The sequence below is a fragment of the Benincasa hispida genome, chromosome 7, assembly GCF_027475165.1.
Source record: "Benincasa hispida cultivar pf3 chromosome 7, pf3_genome.v1.1, whole genome shotgun sequence".
Taxonomy (NCBI): domain Eukaryota; kingdom Viridiplantae; phylum Streptophyta; class Magnoliopsida; order Cucurbitales; family Cucurbitaceae; genus Benincasa; species Benincasa hispida.
In genome coordinates, this window is record NC_143484.1 from 19,359,137 (window position 1) to 19,380,638 (window position 21,502).

The window sequence follows — 21,502 nt, forward strand, 5'->3', positions numbered from 1 at the left end:
AAACAAATGTGACTACTTAAACTTGTTTAGAATTCATACACAAACATTGTTTGTGAGCAGAGTTTAAAAAGACGACTTAGACTAAAATTAGTAGCCGAATTGTCTATGTTAATGAATCCCTAGATAGAACATTCAGTTGGAGGTACTTGGGGCATAAGATGCTTCATTTAAACCTTTCACTTTTCTTCTAAATAGTCCACACCATGAGATCTATTGGCCTCACGGCACCTTTGGCATGTCCCCCTAACTGATGATGTTTGGGTAGGTCAATATCAAGGTGGATGGAGAGAATGTTCATAGTAAGTAGGGGCGAGAAGTGCGACAGCATATCCCTCGGTTTCCCTCGTTAGGTTGAATAAAGTTACTACGCATCACCTTGAGGCACCCTGGGAGTGTCCCCCTAAAGGATGGCAGTTTTGCGTGTTTCTTTATTTGATCTCCTATAAGAGAATAAGGTAACTTGGTCTCTTGTCCTAATCTGTCTTTTCCCCACGGTAAATACATTAGGGCGGGACTCTGGCACCGAAAACGAGGGGTGACACTTACACGGAATAGTTATTAAAGGTTAACGATTCTAGACCGAAAAATTGTGGTTGTTAGGTTCAGTTCCAAAAGTTGGTTCTGTCTAATGGTTAAGAATGTCTCATCCCAATGAAAGGGCAACTGATCATCCCACCGGTGGCGTTTTTCCTGACTCACTGGGGCATCATTGCAAAATAGAAGTCTATAACTTAGAGTACTTGAAACTGTTTTGCAAAACTAATTGGTTTAAAAGTGGTTTAGCAAAATCTAACAAAGTTTTGTTTGTATTTTCAGCAACTTTTTCAAATGGCTACAGCCAACTTATCATTGTTAAGTGCCGAAAAACTGACTGGCGATATCTTTTTAACATGGAAACACATGATCACGACGATCCTAATCATCGAGGATCTCATGTTCGCTCTCACGGAGGCTTGTTCTCCTATTCCAGCTCCAAATGCCGCTCGAAATGTTCGAGAGGCATACAAATGATGGATAAGGGCGAATGAAAAGGCTCGAGCCTACATCTTGGCAAGTCTTTCTGACGTCTTGGCCAAGAAACATGAGCCTATGGTCTCAGCCCGTGAGATCATGGAGTCCCTGCAGGGGATGTTTGGACAACCGTCTGAATAGCTTATGCATGAGGTTCTTAAATACATATTCAACTCCAAAATGCAAGAAGGCACCTCCATGATGGTCCACTTCAATGTGGCGCAGTTGAATGGGTCTACCATCGATGAGGGTAGCGTTAGCATAATCTTGCATTCTTTGTCGGAGAGCTTTCTGCACTTTGTTAGCAATGTGATTCTTAACAAAGTGAAATATAACCTTACAACTCTCCTCAATGAGTTGCAGACATACCAATCTTTACTAAAAAGTAAGGAGAGGAAGAAGGATGAGGCAAATGTTGCTTCATCTTCTAGGACGTTCCATAGAGGTTCGACCACAGGAACAAAGTCTGCACCTTCTACTTCTAACTTTGCAAACGGGAAGAAGAAGAAAGGTGGTAAGGGAAAAGGGAAGACACCTGCTAACCCACCGCCTGTCGCCCCGAGGAGACATCCACAAGTTGCTAAAGGAAAGTGTTTCCATTGGAACACTTGAGTTTGCGATCCAAGAAATTGTTCATTAGGGGATAAATGGAGACTTAAGGAACAAGAGGTAATTTCGGGGGTAAAACAGAGATTTGACCCAGCTGTTATTGCGAACAACCTGTGAAGGGTTAACTTACTAATTATGGTTATATCGAGTGGACATAATATATCTACAGTGAGAGGAGTTCAACTATGGGCTTTAGTGGAGTGTCCCATTAGTTAACGAATGGGGGTTAGGTCAGTCTAATGAGTTTAGTCGATTAATCTCGGATCATTGGAGCCCATGATCTGTAGGTCCATGAAGTCCCTCTACTAGCTCGGAAATGAATAGCTCTAGAGTAGCGCGATAAGTTAATTTGAAACGTTAGAATCAAACGAAATTGGAGAAAATATATTTAAATATGATATAAATATGAAGATAAATTTGTGTAAAAATTAATTTAATATTGATATTAAATTAATTAGAATTATTTAAATTGTTTAAATAATCATGTATTAATTTTATTAGAAAATTTATTTTTGAAATTAATTTCTAAAATTAATAAATTATTGATTTTAGAAATAAAATATGATTTTAAAATCAATTTGGATTTTTGGAAAATGAAAATCACACAAATTTGAGAAAATGGGTTTTTCATCTTCAAAGTAGCTTACAAGGAACCCACCACCTCTTCCTTGATTTACTCCAAGCATGAGCTGCATCTCATGCAGCACTTCTCTTTGCATGATAGTCCGCAATATATTGAAGAGATTGGTGTGAAGAAAGATGAGAGAACCGACTGAATTTTTGCTGAAAAATTTGGATGAAGAAGGTGTTCTTCAATGGGTTTTCTTTAGTGAGTTTTCTCCATATTCCCTTTGATTCCAGCTTATTTTGAGTTCCACAACTCAATCTAGAGTACCAAGAGGATAGTAGGGAAGATCTTGTGGTGGTCTACATAAGGATTCAGAAGATTTTGCAGTTGGAAATGGAGATTTCATTGGTTCAGTCAAGGTATGTTCATGAAACCCATTATACTCTGTTTTTAGCATGCTTCTTTTCAACCAAAATTAATGAATTAGAATGTTTATGGATCCTGATTTCTTCTACTATGTGCTGGTGTAAATTCAACACTAATAACCAATTGAATGGGAGGTTATTGGTGGTTTCATGGTAACCGTGAGATAAAAGGAAAAATATTTTCCTAAATTTAGTAGTTGTTGAATTGAGATTTCCAATCTCGGAAAGTTCTCACGAAAGAGGTTGTCAAGTAAATCAGATTTACTAAACGACAACTTGGAGAGACTAGACGATCGTGGAGTATTCCTACACGATAGACACTCAGTTTGACAATTAGCTAAACGATCACATAGTTTTAGCTAGACGATCGCATAGCTTTTGATAAATGATTGGGCATCGATCTATATAATAGGCTTTATCTTCTCCCACTTGCTCAATCATTTACACGATTGTCTTTTTCCAGCTTCTACCTCTAACCAAGTCCACACAGATCCCACGCTCTGCATTCTCATATTGAGAATACCGAGGTAACCTTTTTGGTGGTGTCATACTGAACTCGACACTGTCGAGGTTCTATAGAGGCTGTTTGTGGTGTTCGTAGTGTTCGTGACCTTGGTGATCGCTTTGTTCAAGTTTTTTATGATCGTGCAATGTAGCAGTCATATTGATCGAGCGTTCGTGGTTGTCGTCTTGCTGCAAACGAGCGTTCGTGATCGAGGGATCTTGAAGATGTGTCTTCAAAGGTATGTTAATTTCTTCCCTTGATCTTTAGAGAAGCATGCTGTAATTTTTGTTCTGCGCGTAGCCTATTGTTTCCGTTTATGACTGTAATTGTGTATGTTCATATATGATTGACATTTGGAAAGATCCTTCCCCTACTCATGAAAATCCTCATGTCCGATTTTCTTTAGCCACACCCACTCCTGGCCCGAGAGGGGTTTGGTCCTAGTTGGACTATGATTTATTGTTCATTAGAGGAATTAGTAGTACATAAAAAGTTAGATGTAATTACAGAGGCAAAATGCTGCACTTACGAGCAATTTGCGATGGGTCACTGTACTGTTGATTGGTTATATCCAATGGACATAGAAATTTATCTATAGTGCGAAGAGTGCAACTGTCAGTCTTTAGTGGAGTGCCTTATAGTTAATGGATGGTGAATAATTTAATTAAAGATTTTAATTAATTATTTACATACCATTGGAGCTTCAAGCTATAGGTCCATGAGGTCCCCTCGGTAGCTCGACTAGATTTAATGGGAACTAGTTTTTTGATTAATTTGAATTGTTCAAGTTAATTTAGGAAATTAATTATATATGATATAATTATTAAATTCTAATTTTATATGATATAATTACTTTAATGTATTTGATACATTATAATATAATGATTATTTGAGAGGAAATAAATATTTGAATATGAGTCAAATATTAATTGTATGAAATGGATTCATATAATTATATTTAATACAAATGGGACTTATATGAAATGCCATTGGTGAGAGAAAGGAAACTATAGATCTATTATATTTGATACAATATAGAAACGATAGCTTATATGTTATATTTGTTATAACATATAGTTTAATATATATATATATATATATATATATATATTATTAAAAAATAATTTATTTATTGAGAAAAACTAATTATGGAACTCCCTCTCCACCTTTTGCTCTCTTGGATGTGAGAATGGGAGTTGATTCCCATTTTGTTCAGTTGGTAAAAACTAGATATAGAGACTTTCTCTCAACACAGAAACGTTCTATGAAAAATTTGATTATCTTCATCCTTCTCTCATCTCCTCTAGATTCTCAATCAGAGAATACTAAGGTTTTTTCAATGGAAGAACTGTTCTTCAAGGGTAAGGGTTCTAAACCCTATTTATTTCTTCTCTATTATTTAGTATATGCATGCTGTAAATTTTGGATGCATAATGTATGTTTACAGTAAAATTTAGTATTATGTGAAATTTTTGAAATTGGGACAATCCGCTTCCACTGCGGACCCTTCACGGGGATCCTTCAATTAAGATATTTGAAACTCAAATTAGTAATACATTCTTAGGTTTTTTTTTTTTTTTTTGCCAAACTCTTGTTGTAAAGTACAAGCTGCTTCAATAAAAAAAAAGTTGTAAAAAGGCAAGGTTGTTGTAGAGTAAAAGGAAGTCTTTTACGTTAATTTTTAAGGGGATTATTCCTCTTTCATAAGGGTATGATTAACATTGGGTGGCTTTGACACCCGTAGTTTTTCTCTGTGCTAAAGTGTGTTTGAGAAATGAGTAAGCTTGTGTACCTTCTTATGAGATGTTGCTCATAGTTAGATGACTTTCACGTAACCCGTATGGGCAAGCTAAAACAAAGACGACGTGTCTTGACAAAGTTTCCCCTTTTATGTAAAAAAAGAAAAAAAGAGAATAAAATAGTTTAGTTCCCTAAAGTTCTACAATGCAATTTTGAGTGTAGAAAGCTTAATGCTTGATCCTTCATACCAGAGCAGGAGAAAACGGGCTGAGGGTCGAATAAAACCTTCTAGGGCATGTAAAGACTTAGATAGGATCAGCCATGTATAAACACATAAGGGATAAGGAATTAGTTTCAAATTTTCTAATTAATTACATGCATTTGAATTGTTCTATCTTTATGAATTTTGTTGTTATCTTTAACCTTGAGATTAGAAATACTCATTTGCATCACATGATTCATATCTATGTATTGTTTTGCCCTACTTGAGAACAAGCAAAGTTTAGGTTGGAGGTGTTTTGATAGCTCTCGAAAAGAGCTATTTTTATGTCTCTTATCTCGCTTGCTTATCGGGTTTTAAGTGTTTAAATATCGAGTAAATTATACACATCGGAGTGTTATAGATCGCTCGGGTTTGATTTGGACTTTTTTGAAGTGATATCGAGCATCCAAAGCTTTAAGTACGTAAATAATCATTTTGCTCCTGGGGGAGCACAGCGTAGCGGCGTCGTACTCAGTGTTTTTTTTTGCAAGAGCTATCTTTGGAGAAAAAGCTATTTTTTCGAGAGCTATCACTATCCTGTGGTGTCATGACGCTCTTGGTTTCTACACGCAACGCACATGCATAGAGTGTTGCACTGCACTATTACCCCCCTTGTGGCACGCTTTAACAAGGATGCCCAGCGTCGTGACTCTACCTCGATTTCTTTAAATAGTCTTTTGTTTTTTTAGTGTATTTTATGGTGGAATATATGAAGGCCGATGATAGAGCTAAAATTCATTCTTCTTTATCATCTTTTCTTCTATCTCAACTTAGGATTTTATTTTGGTTTGGGGGATTAACTATGGATTGGAGCTCCTCTCTTTGGTTTGTCTATGAATCAATGGGGTAAGAATTTCTATCTAGTAGAGAGCAAGACCCTTTGTAATTTTCTTGAGATTTTTATGGTTTAAACATAATTTATATTGATTTATGCTTTCCTTGAATATTGTTTAACTTCTAGATACATATATATGTTTGGCTATTTCTTCATTGATATGTGTTGCTCTCGCAATTGATTCGTAACTTGCATGTTCTCTCCTCCTTCATCTTGCTAAATCATCCAATTAGCAAATAGTTCAATAAAGTGGGCTAGGATTTAGAGTCATAGCACGAATCTTTGGAAGCATGCTTAGACTAATTTAAAGATAATTTGATTAATTAAGTTAAGCTTTCCCATTACACAATTGAATGTTAGGGCTTATTGCGAATGTTGTTACTTCTATATGGCTGCTTGGAACCCAGTAGGGTTAAAGGATTTAGTTTAGTTAGAGTATGGGCTTTAATTGATATTTAGGATGCTTGCTTGGGTTAATCGAATGATTTGGTTGCCTATAGCGTTGTTGAGTTAGGTTAGGCTAAGTATATTGTTGTGCACGCATAGATCGAATGCATGTTTAATTAATACAAATTAATTATCGAAGTTACATAGTAATCTCCCTTGCTCTTGAAACTAGATTAATACAATCTTAGGTTACATTTACCATTGCCTTTACATTTCTTCTTTAATTTTTGCACGCTATCACCATCCACACCAAACCTCCCCTCATTTACCGCTCTGATTAGAAATTAGCTTTACGAAAACTCATACTCCTGTTTTCCTGCAGATTGCCCAAGACTTACCACTATGGGCATTATCCCCAACAATCACTCATTTCTCCTAAAGCGAGTAGGGTGTACATAAACTAGTACAAAACAATAAACTAGGGCACTAAGGCCCAGTACAATAAAATCTCCCACTAACCCTAGTCCAGCCGCGGGTGGTTCTGTAGACCCATGCTCTAAAGGTGACCCTCAAACACTGTGGTCGTGAGAGCCTTCGTAAACAGGTCAACAATGTCGTGCTCCGAAGCGATTTTCGTCACGATCACGTCCTTTGATGCACTATCTCGCAGATCGGGTGATACTTTCGCTCTATGTGTTTGTTGCGCCTGTAACTCCTGGGCTCCTTGGAGTTCGCCACAGCACCACTATTGTCACAATAGAGAGTGATGAGCCTAGACATATCTGGATCAATTTCCAGCTCTGTCAAGAACTTCTTGAGCCAGACGACCTCCTTAGCAGCTTCGTAGGTTGCTACGTACTCGACCTTCATAATGGAGTCGGTGATACACCCCTACTTAGCACTTCGCCACACTACAGCTCCTCCGTTTAGAGTAAAAATTGACCATGAAGTGGACTTCTGGAAGTCCCTATCAGTCTGAAAGTCAGAATTCATGATCCAGTAAGGATCAAATCCTTAGATCCAGACACGAACATGTAGTTCCTCGTTCTTCTATGATACTTTATAATGTTCTTAACTGCGGTCCAGTGACCCTGGCCTAGGTTAGACTGATACCTACTGACTATGCCCACAGCGTACCAGGTGTCTGACCTAGTACAGAGCATCACATACAACAAACTGTAAAACGACAGATGCATATGGGACCCATCTCATCTCCTCAACCTCTTGAGGCATCTTAGGACACATGTCCTTAGAAAAAGTGATTCCATGCCTGAACAGTATTAGGCCCCTTTTGGAGTTCTGCATCGAGTACTTGAGCAATATCTTGTCAATGTACGATGCCTAAGATAGTGTTAGCACTTTGTTCTTACGATCCCGAAAGATCTGTATACCCAGAACAAATTGAGCCTCTCCCAAATATTTCATTTGGAATTGGATCGCTAGCCAGTTCTTAACTGCAGTCAGTAAACCTACATCATACCCAATGAATAAGATATCATCTACATACAACACTAAGAAAACTACTGAACCGTTGACGATCTTTTTGTAGACACAAGATTCATTAACGTTTCGGTTAAAGCAATACCATTTGATCGCAGCATCAAACCGAATGTTCCAAGATCGAGACGCCTGTTTCAGCCCATAAATGGACTGATTCAGTTTGCAAACTTTTTGTTCTTGACCTTAGGCAATGAATCTCTTGGACTGCACCATGTAAATGGTCTCCTCAAGATTGCCATTCAAAAAGGCAGTCTTGGCGTCCATTTGTCAGATCTCATAATTATAATAAGCGACAATGGACAGGAGGATAGGATCGACTTTAACATGGCAACAGTCGAGAAAGTCTCCTCATAGTCGACTCCCTCTACCTGGGTATAACCCTTTGCCACAAGTCGAGGCTTGAAGGTGTCCTTTCTATCAACACCCCATTTCCTCTTGTAGATCAATTGACAACCTATAGGTCTTACCCCATCAGGTTGATCTACAAGATCTCATACTGAGTTCAAGTACATCGACTCCATCTCAAGATCTATGGCTTTGACCTATTCATCCCGGTCTATATCCTCCATTGCCTTTTGATAAGACAAAGTATCTTCAACATCGTCATCTACTACCATAGCTAGGATTTTCGTGAAACCCAGATATCGAACGGGTGGGTTTGCAACCCTCCCACTGCTTCAAGGTTCCTTTAACTCTTGATGTATAACTGACCTACTAGATGAACTATCATCAACAACTCTTGTTGATGAAGAGGCTTTTCAACAACTCTTGTTGAAGTTTCAGTAGTTTCATTGGAAAGCTCATGTAACACGATTTTACTACGTGGACTATGCTCCCTAATATGATCCTTCTCCAGAAAAGTAGCGTTTGTGGAAACAAACACCCTATTTTCCGACGAATCATAAAAATAACCCCCTCATGTACCTTGGGGTAACTTACAAAGAGGCATAACCTCGACCGTAGTTTCAACTTCTTGGGATTAGCCTCAAGCACATGTACTGGGCAACCTCATATGCGGAAGTGGCGTAAACTAGTTTTACGCCCGTTCCACAAATCCAGAGGTGTTCTCGCAACACTCTTAGAAGGAACACAGTTGAGTATGTAAACCGTAATCTCCACTGCGTAACTCCAAAACGAGTCCGGTAAGGAAGCGTAACTCATCATCGAACGAACCATGTCCAACAAGGTTTTGTTTCTCCTCTCTGCTACACCATTCTGCTGAGGTGTACCCGGTGTGAAGTGTCGGGAAACGATTCCATCTTCTATCAAATAGTCCTAGAATGCCGAATCCAAAAACTCTCCACCTTGATCTGATCGAAGTGTTTTAATTCATCTATCCAATGCATTTCCAACTTTAGCCTTGATACAGAAGCAATCTTAAAGGATATCTCTCATTTGGGTTAAAAAGATTATCAAGAAAAAAAAAGTCTATCTAAAGCTTACTATTTTGGGTTGGAAGGAAAATTAATAAATGAATAAATAGCTATATATTATTATTTAAAAACAATAATAAAAAACAAATAGAATGTAGAGTTCGTTTGGGATTCCGGTAACTTTTAACACAATAATGTTTGATAAATTTTAATTTTAAATTAGAAAAACATAGTTATGGTATTAACGAAATTAATACTAAGTTGATGTAAATTAATTATATGAACGAATGTATGTTTATTATTTTAATTATTTTCACGTTCATAATTAATTTATAATTTGTTATAATATATATTTTTAAAAATTTTATATGATCGAAATGAATTGGTAAAAGTTTAAGGAAATTAATAATTATAAAATATTTGAATCAATTAAAAATTAAAAATAAATATAAAAAATATATTGATATGAAAGGATATAATTATAATATATTTATTTAATAGTTATGGAAAGAGTAGATTTTTACAAAACCTAAATAGGTTAGCTAGAATTTAAAAAGTGATTCTCATCAATTAATTAATAATTTGATTCTACCAAACAAGGAACCCAGTAAAAGTTACTAATGTACTATAGATACCATCATTGGGGACACTACATTTTTTAAATCCTATGGTCTTGACTTAGGGTAAATTATACTTCTAGTCTTCTAAATTTGAAGTTTGTTTCAAATGACTTTGTATGTCTCAAAACTGAACGATTTAGTCTCTAATCTTTTTTTATTGTTCGATTTTTTTCTCTCTGCTAATTGTGCCAATAACTTCCGATTTTTTTATTTTTATTTTTTATTTTTTGTTTAAAAAGCAACCTCTTTCTGCATGACTAATGGGTTTTTTTTTTATATATATATAATAAGAAAAAAACTATGTAAGGGCAAAAAGAAAAAGAAAAAGAGAATAAGGCATGTTCGGAAGTGATTATCAAATAGTTAAAATCACTTTTTTCATTTTTAAAATCACTCTAAAACATGTTTCCAATCCTTTAATTCTAATTTTGATAATATAAAAAGTTGCATAAAAAAATAATAAATTAATTTTGAATGATTAAAGACACAACGATTTGACATCCCAAACCACCTATATAGTTTATGGTGTGAGGGTAAAAATTATAAAATTGTTCACTCTAAATGTAAAAATGAGTTTTGTTAAATTATTTAAACATAAAACCACTAATTTTTATTTTTAGTTCAATGAACTGGATCAATGAAAATTTATGTATTATTAATAAACTTATGTTGTTTATTTTAAATATACAAAATATTTAATATATTACAGTGACTACTAATTTCAAAATTTAAAAGTGCTTGAAAATGAAACGATTACCGAATTTAAGATTCGTTTATTTAATACAACGAATGAATGTTTGCTTTGGATGAAAAGATGTCAGTAGAGAAACTAGTTTTAGAAAAGTTCTCAACCTTTGCCAAAAAGGTTTGATATGAAAGTAAAAACCATTGAAGAAGCTCATGACATTACAATAGTGAAGGTTGATGAATTGTTTAGGCCCTTGCTTCTTTTAAAATGACTTATGACGGGAAACCTGACAAGAGAAACAAAGGCATTGCGCTACAATCCTCTGTAAATGATTAGTCTGATGGTAAAACTGCAAAGTTAGAAGAATCTCTTGCAGGCTCAATATCTTTGCAACCTAAACAGTTTAACAAGGTTCTGAAGCACTTTGAAAAGAAATCTAGAAATTTTGTATCTCAACATGTTAAAGAAAGTGAAAGTGCATCTTCAAATCTTTAAAAATATCATAATCAGAAGTTGATGTTGATGTTGATAATTCAAGAAATATTGTTCAAAATAAAAGAGAATCCTTTCGTTGCAGGGAAATGTATCAGTTTGAATATCCAAATTACCTCAAACGGAAAAATAAGAGCTATGTGTTAATTTTCTCTAATAAAGACTCTCAACATAGTAGTAAATCTGAAAAAGGTGTCAAAACCTTATCGGCCACATTACCAAGGACATTCATTTCTGCAAATATAAAGAAAATGAATGTAGTGACACTAGCGATGAAGAATAAGATACATCTGAATCAATTGAAAATTCTTATTGTATCTTACATTAACAATGACTAAAGAACATAAAAGTATTTGATGTTCAGAAAGAAAGACTTGAGTCACTTCTTTCTGATAATTGACTCATGACCATTATCTCTAAGATAAAAAAACGAGCTGAATCAAGCCAATACCAAATTGGAGTGTGTATAAATCTATAAATATGCTAAACACAAGAACGAATGATTCTGATAAAATTTCATCTCAAGGTAATAAATCTTTTGATTTAACAGGTCTTGGATACTCCGGAATAAAGAAAAGATTTGACAAACAGTCTATTTCTAAGAGAAAATAAAATATTTTTTTATAGGTGTAACCAGAAGCAAATGTCAACACATATGTCCTCAATGTCTGCACAGTCATCTTCTTAGAAGTTTGTAAAACAAGCCAAGAGGGTGTGGATATGTCATCATTGTGGTAAAAGCTCATATTAGACCTTGTTATCTTAAATTGCTAAGTTTATATAATTATTTGTCCTAGTTATCCTCTACATAGGTCAGGAAAAGTAATATTCAAAAGCCCTTAGCTCTTATATTAAAACAAGAATGACATGTAAAAACAAGAGTTCGATACAATGTGGGACTAACATCTTTTAGGTCGTCGAAAAAATATGATCGGTGCTTTGGCAATGGATGCTCTAGGTACATGACAGGTGAGAAGTCTTTTGTAACAAATCTTCAATCTTGTGAATCTGGTCATGTCATCATTGGCGACGGAGCAAAAAGAAAGATTCTTGGTAGAGGAAAAATTCAATACTCTGGTCTTCTCTTTCTCCAATATGACATGCTTCTGGATGATTTGACAACAAATTTTATCAGTATTTGTTAGTTATGTGATCAAGGCCTAAATGTTAGTGACAAGATTAAATGTTGACGTATATATTGACCAATCAAATAAAATTATAATACTAATCATTAGAACTTCTACTACTAATAGGTAGTATTAGCAGTAAGTTGGGTTGATCCACAGAAAAGCATAAGATTTGTTTCATTAAATTAGTTCCCTAGTTAAAGCGGTTAATAGGGGTTGTGGGTATATAGAAATGAAGTAGGAAAAATAAAAGATAAAGAGTAAATGTAACCTAAAATTAGATTGATCTAGCCTGGGAGCAATTGGTAATGAGATGCAATTTTAATCGTTGAATCTCTTAATTGAACATACATTTGATTTAGCAAGTACAAAACGACTTACTTGGTTAACCAATTCGTTCACATAGCACCACCTCGTTGGAAAATATAAGCAAGCTCCCTAACTACCAATTAAGACAAATGCCCCAATCGAACTAAATGCTTTTGTCCTATTGTGGTCAACAGTATATATATAGGTGTTAATAAAACATTTGCATTAAGGTTAAAGATTCCATCGTAACAGCTAATTAATTGAATTACCTAATTAACTAACTCGTTTGTTCTTTGAACTTTAGTTGAACATGCATATAAGGTCTATGGATAGCCTATATTCCTAACATACATGGATTCAACTTTTACTACTACGATGATTAAAGCGAGACGAACCATGGGGGAAATGTTCAAGCTTGAACCTATAGCTAAAGACATGCATAAGTTGGTAGGGGCATCAATCCATTCACAAACACAAATCTAATTAAGCCACATGCTTAAAGTTGCAAGAAATCACAATGTATTAAGCAAGAAAGTTTAGTTCTCCCAAAATATACATTGGATTCCTACTCCTAAAATTAGAAAAAGAACCTTGTTGACACACCATGACTATGCGCAAGTTGGGCAACATCCAATATTTAAGTTTTCTTTTCAACTATCATGGATCAATCTTAAACCCTACATCCAGAAAAGGTCTATTTATAAAATACGAGGTAGCGCTGTGGCACTGAGAACCCTTTCCCCGTGTCACACGCAACACTGTATTGTACATCCCTTTGCCTTGTGCCCACATAGACCTGATGATCGATGGGCGCTATAGCACCAGAGGGCAACACCGCAACACCAGCCCTGATGGTTGCCTTTTGCTATTGGCACTGTAGCACCAAGTCTTCTTTGAGGCATTTTTCTCCATTTTTTGTCCCTTGAAAATCTAGATGCTCGGTATGGCTATTAATAGCTCAAAATTAACACTGGATGACCGTAATATTCTAAATGCAGAATTTACTTGAGTTCCTTCAAATATAGACGTTTGAGCTTGCTATCGTAAACGAGCGGGATTAGAAGCATAAAGATAGGTCTTTTTGTGAGTTATTAGTTAGTTTCTCGAAAGGTCAATGTTTGGTGACGAACAACAAAAGATCTCTCATAATACCATGTATTTTTTCTTTCGATAATTGCTACTTGGGATTCCTAATGTTGTCTTTGTTTGTAACTTCTTTAAGCACAATGAAGTCATGCTCTTGCACAAGAAACATGGTCAGGTTAATCTCTGTTCAGTCCAAAAAACTATTTTAGAAGAAGTTATATTATGAATACCTTGTCTTCATTTTGAAGATGGAGTCGTGTGTGGTGATTTATCAGGCTGGCAAATAGATCGAAGTAGCTCACAAAAAACTTCCACAACTTCCCACTGATGATGTTCTCAAAATTCTTCATATAGATCTAATGGGTCCTATTCTGTTTGAAAATCTTAGAAGAAACAAATATACTTCTACATGTGTTGATGATTTCTCTCAATCTATTTAGGATTGGGTTGGTAGGGGAACAACTCAGAAATTTTTACAATGTGTCAGATACTATGTTTGTATCTTCAAAGAAATCAAGAAATAAAAATGGATTGAATGAGGGATCATGAAAGAGAGTTTGACAACTCTTTATTGACAGAATTTTGCCAACATGAATTTACTCTCCAACAAAGTGGAATAATCAAAAGCAAGTATAATATTCTTCAAGGAGATGAATCTTCAAATGATACAACGCACTAACAAAGGTCGATCTTGGCTGTTGCTAACAATATTTTTTTTATATTCGTAAGTGTCCAAACCAACTTACGTATGCCTCAACTAATCTCATAGGACAACCACCTAATCCTACAATATTTAAATGTCAAAGAAACTCATAGAAAATTAATTTATAGGTAGATGGCTACCATGGATTAAACCTTTAACCTCTTAGCCATTTATCGAAACTCTCATTTTTTACCATTAAGCAACCCATGATAGTTGACCGTCGCTAACAATCACTAACAACCAACAGACAATTATTATCAACAGCCGCCAAACTCATGGCATTCATTAGGAAAAAATCTTATCCAAAACCCATGGGATTGGTTTCTTAATCCTATAGATTTTGTTCCAACCATCCAATCACGGGTCAACCCCTAATTCCAAGTTCACGGTCCGAAAAAACAGATAAGATAGAGGTGAGCAACAAGAGAGAAATTTCATGATGTTTTCCGTTTTAACTCAAAAGTAATAACATAAATTTCACTTTTCATAAAGATTAAAAAAATAAAAAAGAAAAATAATTGTTTCATAAAGTAGGTCATTTATATGAATTTTTTTCAAATGTAATTCTTTTTAAACTTGTTTTGTTTTAGAAATTGAGAAAAAAATTTAAAATTTTCTAATTTATTATTACTATAATACTATTTTGAGTAAATGAATCCAATTTATTTGAATAGATACATTTTTAATATACAGAGTGGCTGATGCGTACCCACCAGCAACCAGGTCCAATATTGCACGGTTCAAAATCAGGAACTTGGATAAAGCTACTGTAATATCTTGTTAGTAACTTCACTTCTTTGATATATACATCATACATCTACATATTCATAGGTATAGCTCTAATTATTGCTTATACCTATATCTATTTGTGTAAATATATTACAGAAATTAGATGTTTGGTCCTTGAATCTTCGAGACTATCTAATAGATCCCCCAACTTTAAAAAATATTGTAATAATCTCTAACATTTCAATTTTGTGTCCAACAAATTTTTAAGCTTTTAATTTTGTGTCTTGTCATTCAACTTTATAGAGATTATAATAGATCTAAGATCTATTCGATTACAACATTGAAAATTCATAGACCTATTAGACACTTTTTAAAAGTTTAGAGTCCTATACGACGCAACATTGAGAGTTTAGAAACTTATTAGACATTACTTAAAAGTTGGGGGACCTCCTAGAAACACTAAACTTATAACTTACCCTAAATAATATGCCTTACTTCTTCAAATGATCTACAATATTCTTGACTCTCGTTATAACGATTGGGGAGGTCGACAAATTCCGATCATCACCCGAACCCAAAAGGCCATGGACTTCCCTGCTTTTGCTTCTTTCATCTTTGCAAGATTTTGTTGCAGATGATGCAAATATCTGCACTGTTATGCTTCCAACTGCATATCAAAATCACAAGGACACTGTAAATTGTCTTGAGAAGTATGGGTACGAACATCATATTCTCATAGAACAAGATGCACAGGAAGAATACGTTAGTTATCGGTACAATCAGCTATTCTTTTGTTCATAATCTGATAAACCTTTTACCATCAGCATAGGGTAGAGGATAATAATATTTTGGTTGGACCTTTTTTTTTATGCCCTGCTATTCTTTCATTTATTTTCAAAATCAAAGTTCAGTTAAACCATGAAATATGTCAATATATATGTGAATTTGTTACTTGGTGCTTCAAATGACTAAGCACGAGTTTCCATATATAAACACTTTGAACACTTCCCTACATTCTTATTTTTGTTTTTTGTACTCTTTTCTCCTCAAAATAATAAAACAGTTTCTCTCCTAGCCCCCGGATCCTAACACACCATTGTGAACCACATAAATTTGAGTACTGTTTTTTTCTTCTTTTATTATTTGCTGTCATTTGTTTTTCTCATAACAATATATACCATTCCCTTCTATTTTTTGTGATTTCTACAAAAACTATTATGTTAGGTTTTCATCCTTCAAAACTCTCCGACAAAAAATCAATTAGCAACACACAAACCAGAAATATGGAAGAAAATTCTAAAAGTACTTTTGGGATCATAAAGTTGTTCTGCATTTTGAATCATTTGATGTGGGATTGCCAGTTCGCAAACTACTTTTGGGATCATTGGTGAGGTTGTTCTATGTTAGTTGGGCGCATAATAGAGATGGCGGTCTTTTCTAGCATTTAGGGAGAGGGGCAATGACATCCACGTTTCTTTGCTATTTTGTTGGGTATTTAGTTCAAGCGGAATAATATGATTTTCAAATATGTTAGGAATTGGCAGAGGACATTTGTGAGGTGGCGAGATTTAATATTTCATCACGCATTTGTGGCAACCACAAGATGTGAGACTTGAGGGTAGTGACTCAAGAGTAGTCAAAGTGAGATCTTTGCTCTACAAGTTGCTGATCCAAGATGTTGTTATGAAGACTTCCTATGGTTGTCTAACAACAATAGGGGTGTGGTCGGTGACCATAAAACACAAAGAACAGGGTGGTGTTCAAAATGTGGAAAGTCGTGTTATACCACTATTTTGTCCAAGGAATCCATTGACTCCACTTCTTTGGTTGCCATTCACTAAATCAGCTTGACTATCCGTTTGCAGATGGAATGACGTAGTCATAAAAATTGGGTGCCTTTGTAGTTTAAACAATGGTCCAGAAATGACTTACAAAGATCCTGTCATGATCCAACATGGAGCGAGGAAGACAAGGCAAGCAAACCACCTACCTAAAAGACATGGCCGTAACCTTGGAAGAAAATGGGTGGCTAACCGAAATGCATTGTCCTTGGCAAAAGAAAACACGGCAGCTATGAACAGGGTGGTGTCCGAAATGTAGAAAGTATTGTTATGCCAATATTTTGTTTTATTTTACATCGACCTTCATACCACTATGAAATAGCTCACTCGTTAGTTTTTTATGGGTTCTAAGAAACCCTGAATTCCCTGTCAAAACAAAATCATGAAATGTAGGCAATATAGAAGGAATCAAGAAGGAAGTTTGTGGTATCACCAATTGCTCTTTGTCCAATAATTTCCCTTGTTATATGTCAGTACTTGGTATAGTATTGGTGTCGGGTTTTATCATTTTGAACTTTGTTTTGGAGTAAACGTACATCAAAGGTGGTTTGGACCATGAGGGAAGCTAGTTCTGCCACCGACCATAGTCTCAACAATTCATCTGTTGTTTTATTTCCAATCCGGTCGATGTTGAATCTCAAAATCATATCCCAACAGCTTCACTTCAGTAACCCATTTTTTATACTTCGGTTGTACCTCCAATGTCAAGAAAAGAAATCAAACTGTAAATTTCTGCCTAAGCAAATTATGTCATCAACCTTGTTGTACTAATAAACAATAGATCTGAGTTTCCTTTCGTTCACAGGCTTAGGGCAAGCTCATTGTCTAACTTAAAAAAAAAAAGACCTATCAACCTTTATTGCTAAGATAGCACTGCATTGCAAGCATAACTTTTCCACACTACTTATATCAATGCCTAGAAAGAAAATCTAGTGGCGTCATTGTCGAGAAACTATATCAGCAGTGTATCAAAAAAAGAAGAAAGTTTATTACTGACAACATTAAGGAAAAGCATTTACAACTCATAATAAATCATAAGGAAAGAACGATAAAAACTATAGCTCCACTCATGAATTTTTTAATTTTGAAAGGAAGTTTACCGAGCACCAGGGCAGCACCAATCCAGCCAGTCAATCCCCACCTTTCACCAAGAAGGATCCAGGCAAAACTACCACCCCAGACTGGCTCCAAGCTGTAAATAATGGCAGTTTCCGTGGCAGATACATCGCACATGGCAGCCATCTGAAGAATCATATTTTGCTTTGCTCAGAAGTCATAGCTTAAGATTGACTCTACTTTTTGTTGTTGGATGGAAAAGATAACTCTCATTAAGCAAATGAAAGAAGCTCAAAATTCACTCCACAAAGTAATTTCAGTAGATGTAGACTATAATTGTAAATTTATAACTTCTTTCATCAGAATGAACCTATTGTTTCTTCATCTGCATGATAAACTGATATTTTATTCGAGGAGGCTTAAGAAGTATGACGGTAAGGAGGACTACTGCCATGCAGCATACATCTACCACTTACAGATGTCATATGCAGCATTTTTGTGTTCAAACAATTTCAACTACGCACTCATATGTGTGCACAGATGAATAACATGCATGCATGCATGTACACTTATATAAAGTCAAATATTTGTAGATTTTCAAGAGGAAGAAAAAAATTCTCACGTTTATTGCTCCTCGTTTCAAAAGTCAAAACAATGTAATAGATATTATTTGTAGGTAACAAAATCCATACAAAGTACGAGATGGATTTTGAAGACATTATTTCCTGCATGCTAATTGATTTGCTTTAATGGTTTGGACGTCACTGAGGTGATTTAGGGCTTTAAGTGGTTCGCACATTACTGAAATTTGAATGGAAAGTGGCAGCTTTGGTGTTCAATTATATACGACTTGCACAAACATATGGTCCGTCAATTCTGTTGTCAGTTTGGGGTGTCTGTCTTGCACTTTCAGTTATGTTATGGTTGTCCTTAATGTTTCTTGGGTGGGTATGGGCTTCTGTTTTGGTTTTTGGGCTTGCTTGAATGATTTTCTTTGTACGTATTTTATTACGGGTCCTAGGTTGGACTTGCATGAAGTTTCTCTTTTGGAAGATTGTGTTTATTTTTTATAATATTTCATATCTATTGATGAGAAGTTCGAGTTTCCTCGGTAGAGAAAAGTAAAATACTAGAACTAAATAATAAACAAGTAAAAATCAATAAAATAAAAAAGAAACTGATAAAGAGAATATGTATGTGATGTTATAGAGCAATTCCCTGGGATTCAAATCCTAATGTTTCCCTTGAAATAGTTGGTAATTCAACATCCTCCTCACTGATTTAATATGGCTAAACAACAAAGAATTCGTGGTTACAGCGTAAAGAAGTTAGACTTTGGAATAGAAACATTCATTTTATAATTAGCAAAGAAAACTTTTAGCACTCAGGAGAGGCCGTTGAGGCAATTAAATTACAGAATAAATACAAGAAATGCAAAAACACCCAAGACAGAGGATTAGTAAAATCAAATAGTAACTCAAAGGAAAAGCAAAACTGAACTTAAAATTTTATGTAGAGATAAAACGAGATGTCATACCTCTAGCCATAGGCAAAAACCAGTGGACAATAAGCCTGTGTACAGAGCAGGTACCCAAGGAAACATGAACACGCAATCTAAATATGTTTTCCAATTCCATGACTCAATAATTGTTTCCGCACCATCAATCCATCTCCAAATAAAATACCACAGCATCGATAGAATAGAAACAACACAAACCTGAAAGAGTAACTAAAATCACTCAAACTCTGCAGCAAAACTAACACTACTGCCTCTCGGCATCTACTATATAAGAGAATATATTAACCTCATATGCAAGGAGTGGCAAGAACTTATTCTTATCTATACGTCGTGAAATATGCTCTGTTCTTAGCATATGCACACCAAAAAATATTGCACTCAAGAAGTTCAAAAGATCTCCCACCTGAATTAAATCATAAGAATTAATTGAATTTGATGTCTATACATATATCCAAATTTTAAAATTAGAACAATCAGACATCTTATAAATTATTGATAAAATTCTACCAATTATTACAAGTTTGTTATTTGGTAATCAAATAATTTTGAGACTAAACATACACAAGGAGGGGATCCACTGGATTCAAGCATTGCAACTCCAATGACTGACATGAGAGCTCCAAACCAGGTACGAGCAGGAACTACAGCCCCTAAAAGTCCATCAAGTAAAGGAACTACAAGCACCTGATTATTGATACACAAGTACCTTAGTACATAATATTATAGCAACAAAGGTTACTACCCAATGTACCCTACATATAATTCCAAATATTACCGTGAGCATTGATATGAAGGATGCTCGCCCAGCATCAGATGTTATAAGTCCAAATGCTTGCATCAGGTACCCTAAACTAACCCAGAAACCTAATTCTATTCCAGCATCACGGATCTCGGCATCATCCCATTTATACAATGCAAGTGGAACAAATGGAACAGCAGTCATAGCAAACCGCACAACATTGAAGGTTGCTGGATCCACTAATTCTTCAACCTCTTTCACAACTGGAATGCTGCTAGCTTCAGCAGCCAAGATTTGAAAATATGGAATGGTATTTTAGTTGAAGATCTGAAGGAATTCCTTATTATATGAAAAGAAGAAAACTGCAAGACTTTTGTAGCTAACATTTTTAGTAGTGAAATTTTGTATTTGTAGCGAACCCAACCATAGATGATAGAGAGAAAAAAACTTATTGACTTTCTTTTCTTTTTCTTCTTCTTCTTTTTATAAGAAAATAACTTCCATTAAGATAACTGAAATTATAATACAATTGTCCTAAGATGTTAATAGTTCACAAGTTCCCTACTATCACAATCATACTAGAAACAGAATAGTATACATAGTGACTCGCGAGAAAGATGCTATGTTGACAGCATTAGCCTACAATTCACAAGTTTCCTAAACCCTAAACCCTAGAACTGTACGAATTTCGGTTCAGCAAAGTTATATCTTACATAATTTTGCTCGAAATTCTTACCATGAATTCAGATATCAACAATTGATCTAATAGAAACGTGGGATGTTCAAGGAGAAGCTCACCATAAACAATTGTGACGACGTTGAGCAAAATGATACTCCTAACTTTCTTCGAGGCAAAAAAGATCCTTCGCCAAAGAGAACGCTTATCAAATAAAGACACCAGAGAGAAAATTACACTGTTAGGCCGTCGAACCGGAGTAGAAGAGACCCGAACAAGTTCATTCCCTTGGCAATCGCCAAGAAGGACCGATTTCGAATTCTTGGGCCGCGGGGAATTGGAGTTTTGAGCACAAACAGCGCAACGACGAGTTGAGGAATCCTTCACAGTAGATCGTTTGCAGTAATAGAAGATGAAATTGGATGGGGAGGATGGGAAAATGGGAGATTTGAGCTTGATTGGAGCAGTGTGAAGAGATGAACTCCATTGAAATGGGGATCCCATGGCTCAGTCCGATCGGAACAGCATATTCTTCCAGTTCGTGTGTACCAAATTTTTTGGAATTCAATGGGTATAGAAATATCGGCCATGATCTGATTTCTGAGCTTTCAAAATTGTCTCTTCTTGAAAGGCCAATTGCTTAACGGCACGTTCACAAAATTGCTTCCGCAATGCTACAAGTAAATTTTGGATGTTCATAAT

General features: G+C 35.3%; 1 protein-coding gene across 1 annotated transcript; it reads right to left on the reverse strand.

The window, feature by feature from the left end:
* Positions 1 to 14,994: 14,994 nt before the first annotated feature.
* On the reverse strand, positions 14,995 to 21,502 carry LOC120069670 (uncharacterized). Its single transcript, XM_039021452.2, has 7 exons — positions 20,923 to 21,502; positions 20,161 to 20,402; positions 19,947 to 20,069; positions 19,672 to 19,788; positions 19,404 to 19,583; positions 17,911 to 18,052; positions 14,995 to 15,636 (listed from the first exon to the last, which is right to left on the reverse strand). The coding sequence occupies exons 1-7, from the start codon at positions 21,302 to 21,304 to the stop codon at positions 15,461 to 15,463; spliced, it is 1,362 nt and encodes a 453-aa protein (XP_038877380.2). The 5' UTR covers positions 21,305 to 21,502; the 3' UTR covers positions 14,995 to 15,460.

Excerpts from the sequence above, each read along its gene's own strand:
- LOC120069670 (XM_039021452.2), bottom strand. The coding sequence starts at position 21,304 with ATGGGATCCCCATTTCAATGGAGTTCATCTCTTCACACTGCTCCAATC. Across the intron at positions 19,584-19,671 it reads TGCCACTCCTTGCATATGAG|GTTTGTGTTGTTTCTATTCT; the intron begins GTTAATATATTC and ends TTACTCTTTCAG. Across the intron at positions 15,637-17,910 it reads TGGTGCTGCCCTGGTGCTCG|TTGGAAGCATAACAGTGCAG; the intron begins GTAAACTTCCTT and ends TTTGATATGCAG.